At 45.1% G+C, this 20773-nt stretch overlaps 1 protein-coding gene across 1 annotated transcript in view; it reads left to right on the top strand.

Moving 5' to 3' along the window:
* The window catches only part of LOC311099966 (receptor-type tyrosine-protein phosphatase mu-like), a gene marked incomplete at its 5' end in the record, with an annotated part of 135228 nt that overhangs the window by 77547 nt on the left and 36908 nt on the right, over nt 1–20773 (top strand). The window contains 4 exons of the mRNA XM_084140689.1: nt 9563–9720; nt 11479–11553; nt 12291–12317; nt 14843–15042. Coding sequence (XP_083996815.1) covers nt 9563–9720; nt 11479–11553; nt 12291–12317; nt 14843–15042 — 460 coding nt within the window. The remainder of the gene's footprint in view (nt 1–9562; nt 9721–11478; nt 11554–12290; nt 12318–14842; nt 15043–20773) is intronic.

Genomic DNA, 20773 nt, shown 5'->3' with positions numbered 1-20773 from the left:
ACGTACACATTAATTTTGTGTTGTAGATATGTGGTAGTAGAGTAGGGGCCTGAGGTCACACACTTAATGTGTTGTGAAATCTGTTGGGAATGTATTGTAATGTTTTTACAATTGTATAACTGCCTTAATTTTGCTGGACCCCAGGAAGAGTAGCTGCTGCCTTGGCAGGAACCAATGGGGATCCTTATTAAATACAAATACAACGATCTCGACAAACCATTTCTGTATGGACTTCGCTTTGTGCATGAGGGCATTGTCATGCTGAAACAGGAAAGGGCCTTCCCCAAACTGTTGCCACAAAGTTGGAAGCACAGAATCATCTAGCATGTCATTGTATGCAGTAGCGTTAAGATTTCCCTTCACTGGAACTAACCTAGCCTGAACCATGAAAAACAGCCCCAGACCATTATTCCTCCTCCACCAAACTTTACAGTTGGCACTATGCATTCGGGCAGGTAGCGGTCTCCTGGCATCCGCCAAACCCAGATTCGTCTGTTGGACTGCCAGATGGTGAAACGTCATACATCACTCCAGAGAATGTGTTTCCACTGCTCCAGAGTCCTTTAGCTTTACACCCCTCCAGCTGACGCCTGGCATTGCGCATGGTGATCTTAGGTTCGTGTGCGGCTGCTCGGCCATGGAAACCCATTTTATGAAGCTCCCGACGAACAGATCTTGTGCTGACGTTGCTTCCAGATGCAGTTTGGAACTCGGTAGTGAGTGTTGCAACTGAGGACAGACAATTTTTACGCGCTACGTGCTTCAGCACCTGGCGGTCCCGTTTTGTGAGCTTGTGTGGCCTACCACTTCCCAGCTTGCTCCTAGAAATGTCCACTTCACAATAACAGCACTTACAGTTGACCGGGGCAGCTCTAGCAGGGCAGAAATTTGACGAACTGACTCGTTGGAAAGGTGGCATCATATGACGGTGCCACGTTGAAAGTCACTGAGCTCTTCAGTAAGGACATTCTACACCTGTCAGCAACGGGTGTGGCTGAAATAGCCGAATCCACTAATTTGAAGGGTTCTCCACATACTTTTGTGTATATATATATAGTGTAAGAGCCTTTAGTGGACGTTAGCCTCGCATGTCACACACGGCTCCGTCCGTGGTTTTATGACAGTCTCTGATAATGGAGAGACATCAGGTCACAGGCTCCAGCAGGCCTCTGTCTCTGTGTCTGTCCGCAGCCATCGCCGCGGGCCCCACCGCTGGAGTCCCAGAGCCCCCACCGCCATACATCAAGATTTATCTCCGCAAAACGACAACTAGAATGGGTTTTATGCAGTGCTGTCTCTGCTTGCTGCCATGGACAGAGTGCCTCGCTCCAGGGTAGAGTACTTTCCTCCTCTGCCCCTCTCTCTCTCTCCTGAGGCCTAGGGGCCATCAGTCCCCCACCCCATTAGAGGGGCCAACACCACAGGAGCTTTTATGCTTTTATTTATATGTTTATGCGCAAAGATACACTTTTTCTTCTCTCTCTTTAAAAGCCTGTCCTCCTTTTTTATATTTGCCTTCTCTCGCCGTCTGATTCCATTTGCAGCTATTTTTCAGGTTAAACTTTAAACAGCTCCAAATGCCTGCGCTTTATGCAAAGAACCGGAATAGAAAGGAATAAAAAAATTATCTAGCGTAGCGTTAGAAACTGAGCAATCGGAGGAGTCCGTGGGGAGTGTTGTGACCAGGCGTGGAATTAGGTATTCATTGGGGCCATGGATGGATGATGCGCAGGTTGGGGGGGAGGGGGGGAGGGGGGGCACAGCAGGGATGGGAGTGAGCTCTCGTGTATCCGAAGTTGTCCTTCCTGTTTCTGCTCTGTTTGCGTGGGGGGGGGAGAGGCGGGGGGGAGGAGTGGGTAAACAACCATAGTTCATACTGTATCTCTCTCACCATTCCCCTGTATCTCTCTCACCATTCCCCTGTATCTCTCTCACCATTCCCCTGTATCTCTCTCACCATTCCCCTGTATCTCTCACCATTCCCCTGTATCTCTCACCATTCCCCTGTATCTCTCTCACCATTCCCCTGTATCTCTCACTGTTCCTCACTTTTAATTTGTCCTGTCTGAATTAATTATGTTGTTTCAGGTTATTTATACTGAACAAAAATATAAACGCATCCTGTAAAGTGTTGGTCCCATGTTTCATGAGGTGAAATAAAAGATCCCAGAAATGTTCTATATGCACAAAAAGCTTATTTCTCTCAAATGTTGTGCACAAATTTGTTTACATCCCTGTTAGTGAGCATTGCTCCTTTGCCAAGATAATCCATCCACCTGACAGGTGTGGCATATCAAGAAGCTGATTAAACAGTATGATCATTACACAAGTGCACCTTGTTCTGGGGACAATAAAATACCACTAAAATGTGCAGTTTTGTCACACAACACAATGCCACAGATGTCTCAAGTTTTGAGGGAGTGTGCAATTGGCATGCTGACTGCAGGAATGTCCACCAGAGCTGTTGCCAGAGAATGAATGGTCATTTCTTTACCATAAGGCACCTCCAACGTCGTTTTAGAGAATTTGGCAGTATGTCCAACCGGCCTCACAACCGCAGACCACGTGTATGGCGTTGTATGAGCAAGCGGTTTGATGATGTCAACCTTGTGAACAGAGTGCCCCATGGTTGCAGTGGGGTTATGGTACGGGTAGGCATGAGCTACGGACAATGAACACAATTGCATTTTATCGATGGCAATTTCAATGCACAGAGATACAGTGACGAGATCGTGAGTCTATGCCGCTCTGACATTGCTCGTCCATATATTTATTTATATATTCTTAATTCCATTGCTTTACTTAGATTTGTGTGTATTGGTTATATGTTGTGAAATTGTTAGATATTACTTGTTAGATATTACTGCACTGTCGGAGCTAGAAACACAAGCATTTCGCTACACCCGCAATATCTGTGACCAACAGATGCAGATCTGTATTCCCAGTCATGAAATCCATAGATTAAGGTCTAATTTTTTTTTTTCAATTGACTGATTTCCTTATATGAACTGTGACTCAGTAAAATCTTATAAATTGTTGCATGTTGCGTTTATATTTTTGCTCAGTATATTTTGTGTGTTTTAAAACAGGAGGCTCTAACCCCCCCAAAAAAAGTAAAACAAAATGCTGTAACTATTCCACCAATGTCCCCAATGCGTAATTGTTTTTGTAGCCTGTGCACTAGCAGCTGAAAATATTAGCATTTAGTGAGCAAGGCCTCTTTGCGATGCCGCCTTTGCCACTTTCTTACTGTACCCCAGCAGGGTCTCTACCCGCCTGTGTGTGTGCCAGCCTACTTTGCCAATAAACGCGCCCATCAAAGGGAATCTCTCATGTGAAGCTGTTAGTTTCCCTCCCTCAGTGTCACTCATCCCCCGGTCTCTTCAGCAGCGCAGCACGCCGCCGCTTCCTCTGTCGGGATTGATGACAGCCACACTGTCACAAAGTGAAGACAATCTGTCGTTTGTTATCCCCCACCCCAGTGGTGCCTCGCTGAGCCAAGATGGCTACCGTTCTTTCTTTCATTCACTCGTAAAAAAGAAATGTGGCCAACATTTTCCACCAGATATTTTTTGGGGTCGGGACTGAAAGGTTCAGCCTGCGAGTGCTTAGCAGAACAAAAAAGTCCTGTGGAACGTCCTTGGTGGAACTTTTTGGTACTCTGAAGTGAGACCATTCACTGGAAGCTCTCAGTGTACTTGTAATTTTGGACACAAAATCGTACTGCCCCCCCCTCCTATGTTCACCTGAACCTCTCAAAGCATTTCGGGACCTCCAACCCTGCCTCTCCACTGTGCTCCTCTGGCCAAAGAAGACCCATCGATCCAACACCTCCGGCGACAGTCCCTCTACCTCCGTTATATTTTTCCCTGATTGGAGAGACTGAGGAGCACTTTCACATTTATTTTCCATTTTCTTTGTGCTCGCTCTCCACTGCCGCTCCCCAAGACAGATCGAGTCCTGACATTTGCAGGGAAATGGGCTGTGCCACCGCGCTTTGTCAAATCCCCGCCGCTGTTTGGGGAAGGGTTTCAATCACCCCCTCTCCCAGGTGGGTACATGAAACACAGATACTTTCAGAAAGGCTCAGAGCATCTCAAATGAAAAGGGAGATGGAAGCCTCCTTCCTCTCTTTGCCGAAGTCCCCAAGCAAGAACATAGAGACAAGTGTCAGATAAAGTAAATGCCATTTTGCATTGCAAGTTTTAAACTCTTTTAAAAAGTAATACCGGTAGACATTATAATATGTCTTTTTTTTATTTTTAATGTATTCTCAATGCCTCGTGCAGGTTGAGTCTCTGTGAGCGGTGAGTGAATGATCAACAATGTCGACAAGCAGCAGTAGGCCTCTCCGCCTTTGAAGTAGGCCTAGTTATGGGCAATTCCACAGTAACTCAGATTTTTCACTTTACAATGTATACCAAACATAAACCATTGATTTGAAAGTTTAACAAACCATATAACTCTATGCACAATTACTACTTTGAACAATTGACACAGTTTGGTAACAGAATTATGGTAAAATCTTCCTCAGCTTTATTATTTTAGCAAACTTTGGATATGTACAGTTCTGTAAAATGTTCAGTGGAAATTGTTAGAAATAGTTTGGTTTGTTCAACTTTGAAATCGTTTTTTGGTATACATTTTAAAGTCAGAAATAGGAGTCTCAGCGTAATTCCGTTACCATGGAATTGCCCTTATGACTATGCATGATTCTCTAAAACACACCGGTTTATTTCATTATCTCAAGGTGAAGAAAGCACTTAGTTATTCTTGTCCAATCTGTCACTGCTGCTGTTGTTGGAGCGGTAACACTATAGTCCCCTGACTCCATGCAGATGCAGGAACTATTTGATGGGGATACCTTGGGCTGTGAGCACTTGTCTCACTGAGGACTCTGCACTATTTTCCAGTATGCAGGTTATGAGGTTTGTCCCACTGTTTTGTTTGCCATAGCACAGTTTCCCCTCTAAATAGGCCTTGAGAAAATCTGCTGACACAATGGAAAGCACCAGAATGGAATAAAAGATGCATGCATTGAATATATCTCCTACTACTTTGTATTGGTTTTATACTCTGTCAGGAGACTCAATTAAAGCTACAAAGTATGCTGTCCGGTAGATAGTAGTACGGTGATTCCTACCAGCCTTTAATATTGAGCCAATGTCAAATAATCTGTAGTCTGTTTCTATTGAGGCCTACTTTGCACCACTTTCTATTGAACAGCCCACGCAATGAGAGGCAGCCCACCCCACTGAATGAAACATCTCCCAAGCATTCATATCTGGATTGCTCTTTTCCACATCATTAACTTTGACACCCTCAAATTACCTCTCTGTATTAAAAACCAAGAAAGAGAATGAGGAAAAAATAGACAATTAAATTAGGTAAATGAAAACTGCAGAAACTCGTGTTTTTCTCTCATTGTTCTGCATTAAACGAGTGTAGACGCTGCCGCGCCCTAATGTCCACCATTAAACACTAAACTACAATTACAGAATAGGAGCAGCATCCTTCATCTTTCCCCGGGTGGCCATTGGTCATGTTGCACCCTGCAGCCGGGGGGGGGATGACGAGGTGCATTAAATGTCAGTTTTCAAGGCAAACAAAGGAGGAACAGTTAAAACTATTAGCTTCCCGTAGATGGCCTACCGCTCAAATAGATATTTTGTAACAGCGGGGAGTCAGGCACTGCCAGCGAGCCGGCTGCGAAATTGAATCCAAGCAGATTGATTCAGCGGCGTCGGCGGGAGAGCTTCATTAGCTCTTAGCTGTCCATTAACGACTAGCTCTTCTCTCCGGCAAGTTCTTAGGGGTCACACACCGCCTTAGCTCTGAGCGGCGGTGTTTACCGTATTTAAGATGAGGGGAGAGACAATTATACCCTGCCACGCTCCCCCCCCCCCCCCCCCCCCCATCCCCCCCAGGCAGGTAGAACACCATTAAGTGGAGGCTGAGCACTCAAGCTGTTAACCGCCTTGAGAAAATCACATTTCGCCTCACCAAATTCAAAGGAATCGTCCCTACCACGACAAAGAAGATGGGCCCATATAATAAGCCAACATTGTCCTTCCCTTCACAAATTAAACGGCCTTACCATATTCTATTGTTTTCTCTCTTTTGTGATGTATTTTTTTTTTTGGAGACCTTTCTTATCTTGTATCTAGCTGGTGAATCATGAAGTGTTTGTGTGCTGGAGTTTTGCCTCCAATTTAAAAGCAACAGGGTATGAGTTGTCTCCCGCTCAGCAACATGAATACGCTAAATGAGCTCACTAGAGTCTGATTACCGGCTCCCTCTAATTTCAAAAGGCTCTTCCCAGACACTTTAATTAGTTCCTTAAGTGCAGAGAGGGAGAGCGACGACTCAGTGACAAATCTCTGCCTCCGAGGCTCGCCTCGCATTTGAGACAAATGCTGATTTTAGATGATGACGAGAGGCAGTAAATTCCAAATCTGGTATTTGCAAAGTGCCACAACGTCTAACATTTAGGCTCCCACGGTTAAAGCCAGGGATATTGCACTCTTCTTCAGTGTTATTACCATCAGAAATCTCCTTATAGTAAATCAGATTTGTATTAATTGCGGATATAAATTTGCATTCACTTGAAATACATGCTCGTTTAAGACTCCAAACAGGTCCAATATTGGCTTGTCCGCCGAGTATATTTGCATCCAATTGGATATTGTGGGATTTATCTATGTCGGTTTAATTTTTCTAATAAATGTCTTGAAATTACGACAATGAAGTAGATGCTGGGACTTCTCGCTACTATAGCAGAGTTTATAAATCTGATCTCTGTTGAATTAGCTCTCAAAGAGAAAGCACGGGCACTAGGGCCTGGGGAGATTTGTACAAATTCATTATATAAATAGCCTTATTTAGAATACCTTTCTCTTGAGATTGTGTTTGTCACTTATCTTATCGTCAGCTCTTACAGTATATGGGTAATGACAAGGTCAGCAGCACTCATATGCTCACACTCTTAGGCATTGAGTTGAAAACCTCCTCCACGTACAGTGCTAGTCATGTAGACTGTCTTCACCTGTAGAGAATGCCTGTGTCATCCTGTCTCGGCCTCTCTCTAGTCCAGTCAGCAGTACTGTATGGCAGGCTGATGAAATCCAACAGGACAGGGAGAAATGCTGTGGAGTTCAGCCTGAAGCAGGGAGAGAGCTAGGTGCTAGGTGCTATAGGGAAGGTTGTGTTGTGTCCAAGATGGATACAGTACATGTGGGGGCAAGAGTTTTTAGAGCATTAAAGTACATTTGACAATTCAAAATAGAGCTGCCTGTGGATACTTCTCAGAAGTTTAGCGCTACCCGAAAGTTTGAGAAGACCCATTTGCAGTACTCATGTGCGTTGGTAAAGGCCCTCCGGCGAAATAGTGAGAGAGCAAAATAGAGAGCTTTTCTCTTTTTTCCATTCGTATAAAAGCTGGATCGACTGACCTTGAGCATCTAAAGAGCTGGGCGGCAGAGAGAGGGAGAGATGACTTTCATTTATTTATGTTTAATGCTCCGACTGAAAGATCGGGTCGGACCTCGTTTTAGACCACTTAACGCTTGGGGGGGGGGTTCGGCTTCAGAGGGGGCATGGGGTGTCTCCATTAGAGAAGGCCATCTCCTGGCCCCCTCTGTCCCCACTCTGTCCCCCCTCCCAAACCCTCAAGGGGAGAGAGGGGGAGACAGATGGCATTCTAATACCTCTCTGGCTAAATTCTAATGCTACTGGAACTAGAGAGGCTGGAGAATATGGACATTTTGGATGGGATTCAGAGGCAATTACTACCCACCTGCAAATTAGAAATTCTCATTCTCAGTAACAGGTTCCCTGGGCAGCGTCCCCTTATATTTTTGTTATCTGCTGCTGATGGTTGGTGAGGAGGCTGGGGCGTTTTCACTCAGGAGTTGTTAGTGAGGAATAGTTAGAACGGGTTGGTATTGCTACAGAGTTTTGGTGGAAAGTTGGCTCTCGCCAAAGGCCGCAGGGGCCAATGCCAGCCTCGCAGACCCCGGTATCACAGCGCCATCTCAAGGCTGGCAAAATGGTTGGCACCCCCACTGATCAACCTGGCATGGCAAACAGGGCATACACTGCACCCTCGCAGCCCCCCATAAAGCCCAGTGATCAACACAGAGGGGGACTGATAGACGCTGGTGGGAGTGGATAGCCCCTAATGAAGGCTTCACCAAGGTCTCTCTGTTACTGCCAGCTGGGCGCTCGCAAAGGCATCGTTCACACACACACTCTTTGTCGACCCATACAGCTGGAGCGCTGCGGAAAAGGAGAATTAGTGGGGGAGAGAGAGAGCTCTGAAGCGCTACGATTTAGCCTGATTAATCTTGTAGGGGAAAAATAGCAAAGTAGAAAATGGATCCCATTTGTAAACCCAATGTTTTTACTTTGGACTTCTATGAAGTGCTATGAAGTCAATGCAAGCTTTCAGCTCAAGAGGAAAGGTCGCTGGAAAAGCAGACATTCTTATTGGTCATCTGCCTTATTGGCCAGTTTGTGATTCTCAACAGTGAGAGTCATCACCCCATAGAGATGCATATAATACTAGAGTGGCTGATGCCATATTGTATTTCTATGGATCAGCCCCACTGTCAATTATCTTTATCTCGCAGCATTCTGAAACCACGCCACAGCACTGTTTTGTAGGATGACAACACTCTAGCCTCCCTTGGCCCCTGTGTCGCCCCCGCAAGAAAACACAACAGTCCCCCCTTTCTGACAACCGCAATTAATGTCTACTCTACAGTCTCCCTCTGCAATGGAGGACTGAAGCTGAACTGAATTGGCCAGGCTTTAAGTATCCCATCCAGGCATACAGCAGACAGTCAGGCAACTCTCTGGGGCGCCTCCCTGGAATCGTCCGGTTGCTGCAGGCAAAAGTCGTCCCTAGGAATTTTTCTGGTGGTTCATCAGCATATTCCCTCTCTCTCGTGTGTGTGTGTTGCCCTTGCCGGTGACATGGAGCCCCAGGAGATGACATTAGCAGGGAGTGGAGGAGCGGGCCAGTAGGTATTTAAGGGCATCCTTGTCTCCTAGAATCTCCCTCAGTTCACCACACCAACGCCTGGGCCTGTGTTTACTTGGGACTGTGTGTCCACGTTGTGGACAAGATGGGACATGACAGCAAAATATGCAGTGTAGCCTCTGTTTTGAATGAGAAAAGGGTTGTTTTCTTGACTTGGCATTATACAGATGTCGCACTGTTTGTATGCAGACTAGGTTTCATCCCTGCGGCCTATCTTGGTTTCATGAGGAGATGTTCTGGATTGCTAGACTAATGTTAAGAACGACCAGAGCAGACCTGGGTTTAAATAGCAGGCTCAATAAAATCCATCAAAGTATTTCAAATAAAACTAATGTTAGTTGTAAATGGGTACGAACCAGTTGTGAGAAGTGGAACATTTCAATATGAGGCTTGATTACTGTATGTACTTAGCGTATCGCTAACTGTGTCGCCATAACCTTCCGGTGTTTTCCCTTGTGGTCGATTCCAGTAAACTGACCTTCTCGTCTCTTCTTTCTATTGTGTTTGGTATGAAACCAGGAAACTGGCCAAGAAGCGCAAGGAGACGCTGAGCAGCACACGGCAGGAGATGACAGTGATGGTGAACTCCATGGACAAGAGCTACACGGAGCAGGGCACCAACTGTGACGAGGCCATTTCCTTCATGGACACCCACAGCCACACACTGAACGGGAGAAGTGAGTGTCCAACACCAGGGCATTGTGGGTGGGTTGGTGGGTGTCTTGGGAGTCTAGAGGGCCTTTCACACTACTGAGCTGAACCCAGCCGAGCCAAACCAACCTATACTGAGTTGGCCTTGTTAAACATTACCCATAGTTGTAGGAACTGAAATGGAAAGGACAATGGGAAATGAAAACCATATTAGAGCTAACACAGCAATAGTGTGGAGAGGCTATAGGGACCATAGAGTACCACTGGCACATTAGAGCAATTTCTTTCAATTCTAAACCAATTCTGTTTTTGTCAATGATCAAGTCATGTGACAGGCTCTTGCAAACAAAATAACGTTTATACAGTTTTTGTTTACTTATTAGGCAACTCAACCACAATTTGCAGATACAGCGTCTAAATAAGGACTTATCGGTCTCAGATCTTACTTCCTTAATTTTCCAAAGCTGTCCAAATGCTCTTAATCATTGTTTCTGATCCTGAGCCTTCCTAAAACCCTGCTTACCTAATTATCCATCTCTTTCCAGCCTTTTATTTCCCTCCTATTGCCTCTATGAGGATCCTGTGTTGACACATGGACAATGGCTCTAGGTCCTACAGGTCATATCCCTTGTGTGCCCCCATCAGCACTAACCCCTATGGGGGCAGTAGATCCCCCAACCATGTCCCACGTTTCCATCCCTTCTGGCCTTGCTTCTCACCCCAGAGACAGCTGGCCCTGGCTGGGATACAATCCCCTAATCCTCCCCACCAACGGTGGTCCCCAGGCCCAGACAGAGTCAGCACCTACAGCTCTGCATGCTGGGTCAGCAGGTCTCATCACCATATGATATTCCCCTTTTACCCCCCTTCGCATCCACATGCCCCCATCCCTCAGATATAAGACATTAAGGCACCCCTTATTATGATGATATTTCTTAGACCTTATATCTCTGTTTCTGGAGACTGGAGGCTAAGTAAGTCACAAACCCTGAAGACAGCGTTTTCTGTCTTTCTTTCAACTCTGAAGGTTAGGAGGTGACAGGGTGACTAGGCATGTTTCTCTCCCCTCACGGCCACGCGCTCCTCTCCTCTGTCTGTCAAAGAAAAAGGGGAAGGGAGCAAAAATGTGACCGCAAACATGTCTTTGATCGTTTGGCGCGCGTTTAATATTGCAGTAGTGGAAAGCCATTTCTGCCTGAAAGGGCCGGCTGGCATGTCACCGGGCAGAGTGGAGTGGCCCGGGAAACTTTGGAGATAGATAAATAAATAAACATGCTCTCATTGGACGACAGAGCCATTCATCTGTGACCTTATCCCGCTGTCTATCACAATATCCTTGACTGACAGCTGGGTCACTGTACCAAACTTATCAAGGCAGCTGTCGGATGGCGACCGACAAACACGGCGACCGTCGCTCAGCATACTCCGCCAGCTTTATCACTGAATCGGCTAAACTTTATTGATTTGGCTGAAATATGTTGTATGAACACAGCGTGTTGTTGTGTCTTACGCAAACCAAAATACCATAATTTAAAAAACATTTGCGTATTTGTATCCGTACACTTAACCAAAACAGTACATTTTACATTTACATTTTAGTCATTTAGCAGACGCGACTTAATGTCTCAGGTTCTTGACATTATTCCACTTGTTAAATTGACTGTCAGGGAACAGGCTTCTTTGTTTGATTCCTACTGATTTTCTAGAAATATACTAATACTTCTTCCTTCACTAAAGGTTATATTGACCATTCTGTTTGTGTCTGCTCTATCTCTTGCTAAAAGCTGTCTCCTCGCCCTCGTCATTCACCATGAAGACTAACACGCTCAGCACGTCCGTACCCAACTCCTACTACCCAGGTAAACTACCTCCCCTTCAAACTCCTTTTAACACCTTCTAATTCTACTACTGTCTGTGACCTCTTATGACCCTTGATCTCTGAATGACCCCTTGAACTTTGACCGTTTAACGAATGGCCAATGCCGATTCAGGCACCAGTGCCTGTATTTGTCCCGTGTAGCTCAGTTGGTAGAGCATGGCACTTGCAACGCCAGGGTTGTGGGTTCGATTCCCACGGGGGGCCAGTATGAAAAAATGTATGCACTCACTAACTGTAAGTCGCTCTGGATAAGAGCGTCTGCTAAATGACTAAAATGTAAAAATGTAAACGCTCTGCTTGACTTAACGGTGGCCTGCAAAACAATGTAATGATGCCTGTTCTCTTTTTGCCTGCAGTTTTAATTGCTCTGCAGCGTTTGCACTTCAGCATACTATTTCCTGCCCCTACTTGGGAGAACCATATTTAGCCATATTGGTAGATAGATTTGAATTGATAATGAAATTCGATGGATTTTGTTGGACATGATTTATATTAAACTGACTTAGTTATAATCTCTCATATTGTTAAATATGAGCTATTTATGCTGTTCTTCCATTGAGGGGTTTCTTTGCCTCTCTTGATGACTGTAATGCCAACTTACTGCTCTGCTATAATGTTGCTGTCTCACCTGAGGGGAGAGCACGTCACTGTATTCACTGCTATATTCTCTCTTCTTTGTTAACCCCCTACTCTGCACTGGTTTTGGGGTGTGGGCAGATCCCTTTGTGCCAACAGCTATCTTGGGTGAGAAAACATTATTTTATTTTTTCCTACAATACATTTCTTATGCTTACAGACCAACTAAGAGACAGACTACTCTAAAATAGACAAGGTGCTGTGCATTTGAGGGAAGGAGAGTCAGAGAGGGAGAGAGGGAGAGAGGGGAGAGAGAAAGAGTGTCAGATAGCGATTTGGACTGTTTTTTTTTTCCTGATAATGGCTTTCACACATTCATACCTGCCTGCTTTTCTTCTTTATGTCAGACCAGAAGGTTTTGTTTCTTTCTAATCAAGCTGAGGTTGGCTAATTCACTCCATCCCATCCGCATTCCGTGTCGTGCGTGTGACGTCACGTATGTCTATGACCTCTCATATGCATGGACAGACAATGTGGACTGGATGAGGGGGAGTGGCACAGCAAACAAACTAAAAACATGCATACAAACAGACAAAGTAGTTCCCATCACCATAGCAGAAAGTAGTTCCCATCGCCATAGCAGAAAGTAGTTCCCATCGCCATAGCAGAAAGTAGTTCCCATCGCCATAGCAGAAAGTAGTTCCCATCGCCATAGTAATGACCATGTAGAGAAGTGGCAAACATTGGAAAGCTCCCGGGCAAAGCTAAGGAATTATACACTTTTGTCAATGTAACTATTGCCTAGCTGACCCTTATCAACTCCTTCAGAACAATAATTGTCAGTTCCAACCCGATAACTTTGTCTTGGTAGGTTGTTTGTTGTGCAGGTACATTAGACAACATACACACACCACATGTAGACATTTGACAAAGACACATATCAACATACTGTAAAATGTGTCTTTTATACCAGATTTACACACTTTAGGGTAGTAGACAAAGATAAAAAGCACAACAGTGTCTCAAGCAAGCATGGCATGAGTGATTTTCTAGATGTTTCCTCAGGCAAGGCCCAATATTCACGTTCACCGTTTACAGTACCTCAGAAAAGGGCTAGCTAGTGGTTTCACTTGTTTTCTAGAGAGGTTTTCAAACGTGATCAGGAGATGTTTTACCACAGATGTAGGATCTTAATTTGATCACTCCTTTGTTGCTGAGAATTTTCCTGCACCGCAGGAAATGCAGATGAGCTTCGTGATTTACATAAATTAACTGAAAACCCACACTAACACACGGTTATATTAAGAGTATTGCACTTTTCATGTAGCCTACTTTTGGCCAGCTAATAGACTAACCACTGATCAAGCAACATTATGGACTAAAGGTTCAAATCCTGTTGCTGCAGGATTATTCTTGCTTTGACAATATAGGTCAAATGAACATCCTACACCTGTAGTTAAACTGATTTGGCAAATGACCCTTTTTTTTATGTGTTCAGTAAACAAAATGGGTTGGTTCTTTATCATGTAATTATCAGCATTGATTACATTGAAATGGCCAATTCTAGGTGATTCCAACCAAATTAACACAACCCCAACTAAAGTGTCCCAGATCTAGCTTTCTGTGAGGTGTCCAATTGAACTGAATAGTTGGTTAGATCAAGACTCCCGGAATGGCAAAAAATGTTGGTGCCTAGAAACATCTAGAGAAAATTAAAACTGTGCAGGTGCTCATGCCTAAACGTTATATTGTTGCTTATACCCTGTTTCCTTTCTCTTCTCCTTTTTTTTCTTCACATTTAACCTGTTATGTATCCTCTAATAAAGTGCCCATTAATGGTAAGTTGCCAGTCTGCCCTGTTTTCTCTGGGGTGAGGAGATGTGTGTGTGCGTCATGCTATTGAAAAGGGGCTTGCCTTGTCTTGGGGGCTGCTCTCCCATCTTGTTGCCACGCATGCAGTTGTGTTAGCGCATCTCACGCCCCCCCCCTCCCCCTGTGAAGCCATTAGCTAGCATGGCGGTCTGACTCCACCCGTGGACAGTGTTGCCTCATGCATATATGGACTATGTGACATACCCTCCCTACCCCCACAACCCCCTCCCCCTACTTTGTTGAATGGGGTTCTCACGCCTCTGACATTTTGTGTTACGGTTTCCCATTAGACGTAGTTACCGTCCAGGGTAGCCACTTCATTTGATCGTGCACCCACGTCATCCATCCACCGCCGCCATTCCATCATTTGTGCAACCTAATTTTGCCATTGGTCGAATTCTGTGGATAGAAAAGTTTCTACTGAGAACTTAGCCACAAGCTAGCGTTATCAGAACTGAGGGCTAGTCTAGCATCAATAGAAATAAAGCAATCTCTTTCCCCTCATCAGACAATGTAAATAGATATATTGGGCACCATCATGTCATCTATTGAAACATAATGTTATAATACAAGCTCCATTATTTTGTCTTCACCATGTTTTAAAGCACTGTAATAACTAGTTGAGCATAACGTAGTTTAAGTAACTCCTTTTCATTTCATGTTTTGTCATTGAATAACTTTATATTGTGACCTTGTATTCATCCATTAGAATGTCAACAGTGTTTCCTATCCTATGTCTGTACGGGGTTGTGCAGCACTCCAGTTCTGACCAGTGTGTGTGTTTGTGTACGTGTGTCCTCGTCCCTCCTCTCTGTTTCTAGATGAGAACCACACCATGACCAGTGACACCAGTAGTTTGGTCCAGTCCCACAGCCACTCCTATAAGAAGAAGAGGGAGGTGGCGGATGTGCCTCCCTACCAGACCGGTCAGCTCCACCCAGCCATCCGTGTGGCCGACCTGCTCCAGCACATCACCCAGATGAAGTGCGCTGAGGGCTACGGCTTCAAGGAGGAGTATGAGGTGAGAGCCCCAACTACCTGCCTGTCTGACTAGTGTAGTATCCCCCCTATCCTCTCTCACATGGCAGACAGTGTCCCCACAAACCACAATGTCCCCACAAACCACAATGTCCCCACAAACCACAATGTCCCCACAAACCACAATGTCCCCACATACCACAACATTCTCCTAAACCACAATGTCCCCACATACCACAATGTCCCCACATACCACAATGTCCCCACATACCACAATGTCCTCACATACCACAATGTCCCCACATATACCACGTCACCGGTCTGTCTGTCTTTGTAGACTCCCTCACTCGGAAGCACACGGGTCCCTGTTTGTCTTTCTTTTGTTAATTTTTTTGTGTTTCTTTCTTGCTTTTAATGCTTGTCTTCTTTCCTGGTTTGTTGTTTTACTTCTCTTTTTCTTAAGTGTTTAGATTCATTGTTTGTTTGACATTTCTGCAAGGAGTTGCAATTTGGTCTCTTTGAATGAACTTCTCATTTGTGCACAAAATGCACTAGTTCTGTGTCCACACACTCCTCCCGTTCCGATGTTTGTGTCACCACTGAATTCCTCTGGCTTAGTGTTTGGGCTCCTGCAGTTTGTTGACTGCACACCTCACTATATTTTTACATTTACGTCATTTAGCAGACGCTCTTATCCAGAGCGACTTAAAGTTAGTGAGTGCAAACATAATTTTTTTGTCATACTGGCCCCCCGTGGGAATCGAACCCACAACCCTGGCGTTGCAAACGCCATGCTCTACCAACTGAGCTACATGGGGCTATATCTTACTGCCTCGTGGACACCATCCATTTAGTCTAGCAACGCTAAACCGCCCTGGTTCGAAAATGTGCCTTCTAAATCTTGAAAATCCTACACCACACACACATACACTCTCAATAAACACACACACACACACTTAAGGGGGGATTTTCCGAGACTGTGTGTTAATGGCTGAGACCATTGCGAGCTGCCAGCTCTGCCTAGAAGTCTGTATAGTGAACGAACTAGATGTGAACAGCGCTTCTCTCCAGAAGCTGTCTGATTCCCTCGCCACTCAGCACATAGTGTGTGATTCTACCTTTTCTACCTTTTCTACAGAGGGAATTTACCTGTAATGAACTATCCACCAACCCCCCTCCCATCTTATCCTTTACTTTGCTATACCCACTACTTACACAATAAACGACACAGGAATCAAATCAATAATTCAAGCTCCCATACCCGGTCCCTGTGGTTTGGGGCTACCCTCAGGGCTCAATTCATTATGGATATGGATGGAAGATTTTTAAGGCTACTAGTGCAATAATACAGTATTGCCAGTCTAAAAAATACAGAGTGCGGAATAATTGATGCCCTCCCTCTTCCACCTCTCCACCCCTCCATCTGAAAGTGCTTCACGTCACTGTTTTGTATTTTCTATCTTTCTATTGATTTTTTTTCGACCTTTCTATTTGCAACGCCGCTAAAGGTTAGAGACGGCGAGTCATTGTCACTTCGTTTTCTTTTCCTGCTACCACTGTCTTAGGTGTAAATGGTCTCTCTAGACATGACGAGCCGAGCACTAAACTAAACTGATCAATTCTAATCTCTCCCCCGATTCCATGCTTCTTGTTATTCCATAACTTTGTCTATGGGAAAGATAAATGAGGTAAGCAAGTCCCCTTTTTGGTTTGATTGTAAAATATGTTTTTAGATTGTTGCTTTGTCGTAGTATTATAGAAGCCCAAGTTGCAGCTAGCATACAACCTATAGCTCCTATCTTGGAGAGTTTGTTCCTACGATATTGCTCATCATTATTTCTTTGATACCTGCTGTTGGTTGTCTTGTGTCCATGCAAACATGCATTTAACAGCCCCCCTAAACCATTAAATACTAGAAAAACATCCACTTTTTTTCTGCTCCAAATGAATCCCCTGTGGCCAGTGAGAATCAAAGAGCGGTGAAATGAGTGCCGTTCAGTCGACACAACAGCACGTAGCAGAGGTCCCGTCTAATGGAAGTGTTTGTAGACAGAACACACTCCGCGTTCATCCCAGACACACAGTAAATGTGCCTCGTCGAGCTCAGGCCTGCCTCTTCTTCAAAGGCAAAAAAACATATTTGATTTGTTTTAATGATAATGCAGTCAGACGCCATTTGAAATCTTTAATAATGAAAGACTGTAACTGCTCCAGCTTGCCCTCTTGGTATGGTATGGTGCAATCAAAAACGAAATATTAAGACTTGCAGATCATATTTAGTTAAAACCAATTGAGTCCTTGAGATCAACTTACGTTGTACCTACATCTCCATTAATATGCAGCTTTTACTGTGATCGTTATTCATGAATGGCTCTTACTATTCCTCCCACATATCCACCTCCCTAACCACTACACAATCTTACTCTGTAACACTGTTCAACATCCAACTCTGTTTACCTTCCATGTCATCATAACACACTGTTTCTCTCCTCAGATTGGCTTCATACGGGCAGCATCTTCCAAGCATTATGTTAATGCCTGAAATATGCCTTTGTGTTTATGCCAGATTGTGCTGCCTACTGGTAAACACTTGAGAAAGCATTGTGTGGGGTAAAAACGCAGTGGAGCTGTTTTGGTGCTGAAGCTTTGTCTAAGCCCCTACCACCTCTGGTGCCTCTGAGGAGTGTTTTCAAAGTCTCTGTCCCCCTGTAGTCAGTAGCGTTGAGGGTGAAATCACAAGGGGGTTTTAGAATCATAAGGGGTTGGTGTTGCACCTGAGTGAGAGACTGAACATCAACAGCCATTCAGAAGCTCCTTTGAGCCGTGGGAACAATGGCTTCCACACTGTTTGTTCACTCGCTTGTTTTGGATAAGATTTGGGATAAGAGAGCACTTTTGTTTGGATTTGGGCCTGTGAGAGCAGACCATAGATCTCATCTCAGTAGGTCTACTTCCATGAAAATCACCTGTGTAGTGCTTTGAAAAAGTTTGAGAGGGGAAAAGTATGCAGGGCTTTGAATTAATTATTGGTTTTCCACCAATCACGTTAAGGCTTACTGGCAGGTGGTGGAAAAACCTGGCCAATGGAGAATTAGTATGATAGTGCCAATGGGGTTAGATGAAGCCTGGAGCTGCCTCCTAGCCATTTGACTTGTAATTCCCCCACAGATTGCTGCAAGGCTGCTATGGATGTTAATAATTCAATATTATACCTTTTATATTTAACTAGACCTTTTTTCATTAGCAGCCAATGTTTGGGTGATTATTAGGCTCAGAAAAAGCATGTTGTAGACTAAAATTTCTTTAAATGTTTTCTTAAAACCCAGTTTTGTATTTTCCCTTGATCTGCACATAGCATAGAAGTCTTGCAAACACAAGACATTGTTGCAAAATCAATTATTTCTCTAAACTAGCGAGCCAATATTACACCTGAACAAGAAAATAAAAAAAGTACAACTATGAATAGTTGAACACCTGCCAGCAAGCGTTGGTGCATTTCACATCACATAATTATTTTTGGTGTTCTCTAACTCTCCCCAAACTATTTTGACAATGTGAAATGCTTTATTCTTGAAAGCTCTTTTTTTCTCTGACACCGCTCACCCCTGAAGTTTGACGCGTGTCTAAAGCAGTTTGCGGCAACGTTCTTCTCCCGCCTCTCCCCCACCGCGGGCCAGTGTCGGACCACGGATCTCATTATAACACAGTTGAGAAAGCGAGGGAGAGAGAGAGATGAGCGTAAAGAAAGGTGCTTGTCAGTCATTCTATCACTCCTCTCCTCCCCAGGTTGCCTCGCTGGCCATGGCACCTCCGTGTCACTTCCTGCACATGAAAAGACAGCTGTCTTGAAAGTCACACGGCAGCGATGAATAACAAACCAGCGCCACTTTGAAACTCAAAATCTAGAGAGGAGAAATGGAGAGAGAGAAAACCGAGGGAGAACACTAAGCGCCTGAAGTTGTCAATATGTGTTAAACTGTCTTTAATGTCTCTTTACTGCATCCAATTCTGAGACATTCGAAGAGAGAAAAAGCAATCTGCATTAAAATACGGCCTGCCCTTCAAAGTGTCACTTGTCGTGGCGGTTTACAAGGCCTGCCACTGCACGTTTCTCCCCATACCCAACGTGGCTGGTAAAAGGTCATTTGATAATGCTAGTCTTTTAAGCTCGTTTCAAGGTGACGTCACAGCGTGTATACCCGATTCCCTTGTTCAAAGACGTCTTCAGGAAAATAAAAACTTGATTCTTCCTCTCTGATTTCTCCCTCATTTAGTCATATGGCCATGTCAGCCTTGCCAAAGACTGATTGCTGTCATTGATGACTGTTAAGAAATTGCATATTTTCCCACTTTAGGCAGTCACAGAAAATACCACAAGTTCACAATTTTCATTTGATTTGGAGTGGAAGTACCATTTCCCTCTTTACGTCTGGCACTGTGTGGGGCGGGGGACGACGACGACGACATCAGTGAGAGTGAGGCTCCTCGCCATGGGGACCAGGCTGCTTGCCATTATCCACTCAGAGCACTGATCAAGGCTTCTTGTACTCGGAACGAGTTCCGTGTCATTTTATCATTGAGGGGAACAAGTGGGAGAGGGAGAGATATAATGGGAAGGGGGGAGCAAGCGGCTTCCCTGGCCAAAAGAGGCTCCACTGCAGGCAATCAGAGCTAATCAGATCAGTTGTCTGATGGGGCTGAGAGAGAGCGGTATCGGAAGGAACGTTGGATGGATGGGGCTAAATAACAATGCATCATTATGATCTATTTATACATTCCTGACACTCTTTGGAGAGGAGATGGGGAAGAGGCAGCAGGCAGCTGGAGGAGACATTAACTTACAGGGGGAAGAGGCAGCAGGCAGCTGGAGGACACATTAACTTACAGGGGGAAGAGGCAGCTGGAGGAGACATTAATTTACAGGGGGAAGAGGCAGCTGGAGGAGACATTAATTTACAGGGGGAAGAGGCAGCAGGCAGCTGGAGGAGACATTAACTTACAGGGGGAAGAGGCAGCAGGCAGCTGGAGGAGACATTAACTTACAGGGGGAAGAGGAAGCAGGCAGCTGGAGGACACATTAACTTACAGGGGGAAGAGGCAGCAGGCAGCTGGAGGACACATTAACTTACAGGGGGAAGAGGCAGCAGGCAGCTGGAGGAGACATTAACTTACAGGGGGAAGAGGCAACAGGCAGCTGGAGGAGACATTAACGTACAGGGGGAAGAGGCAGCAGGCAGCTGGAGGAGACATTAACTTACAGTGGGAAGAGGCAGCAGGCAGCTGGAGGAGACATTAACTTACAGTGGGAAGAGGCAGCAGGCAGCTGGAGGAGACATTAACTTACAGGGGGAAGAGGCAGCAGGCAGCTGGAGGTACAATTAACTTACTTGGGGAAGAGGCAGCAGGCAGCTGGAGGAGACATTAACTTACAGGGAGAAGAAGCAGCAGGCAGCTGGAGGACACATTCAGTTACAGGGGGAAGAGGCAGCAGGCAGCTGGAGGTACAATTAACTTACTTGGGGAAGAGGCAGCAGGCAGCTGGAGGAGACATTAACTTACAGGGAGAAGAAGCAGCAGGCAGCTGGAGGACACATTCAGTTACAGGGGGAAGAGGCAGCAGGCAGCTGGTTGACACATTAACTTACAGGGGGAAGAGGCAGCAGGCAGCTGGTTGACACATTAACTTACAGGGGGAAGAAGCAGCAGGTAGCTGGAGGACACATTCAGTTACAGGGGGAAGAGGCAGCTGGAGGTACAATTAACTTACTTGGGGA

Source organism: Coregonus lavaretus (genome assembly GCF_964263955.1).
Source record: "Coregonus lavaretus genome assembly, chromosome: 2".
NCBI classification, from domain to species: Eukaryota; Metazoa; Chordata; class Actinopteri; order Salmoniformes; family Salmonidae; genus Coregonus; species Coregonus lavaretus.
This window is presented reverse-complemented; position numbering and strand designations above follow the sequence as displayed.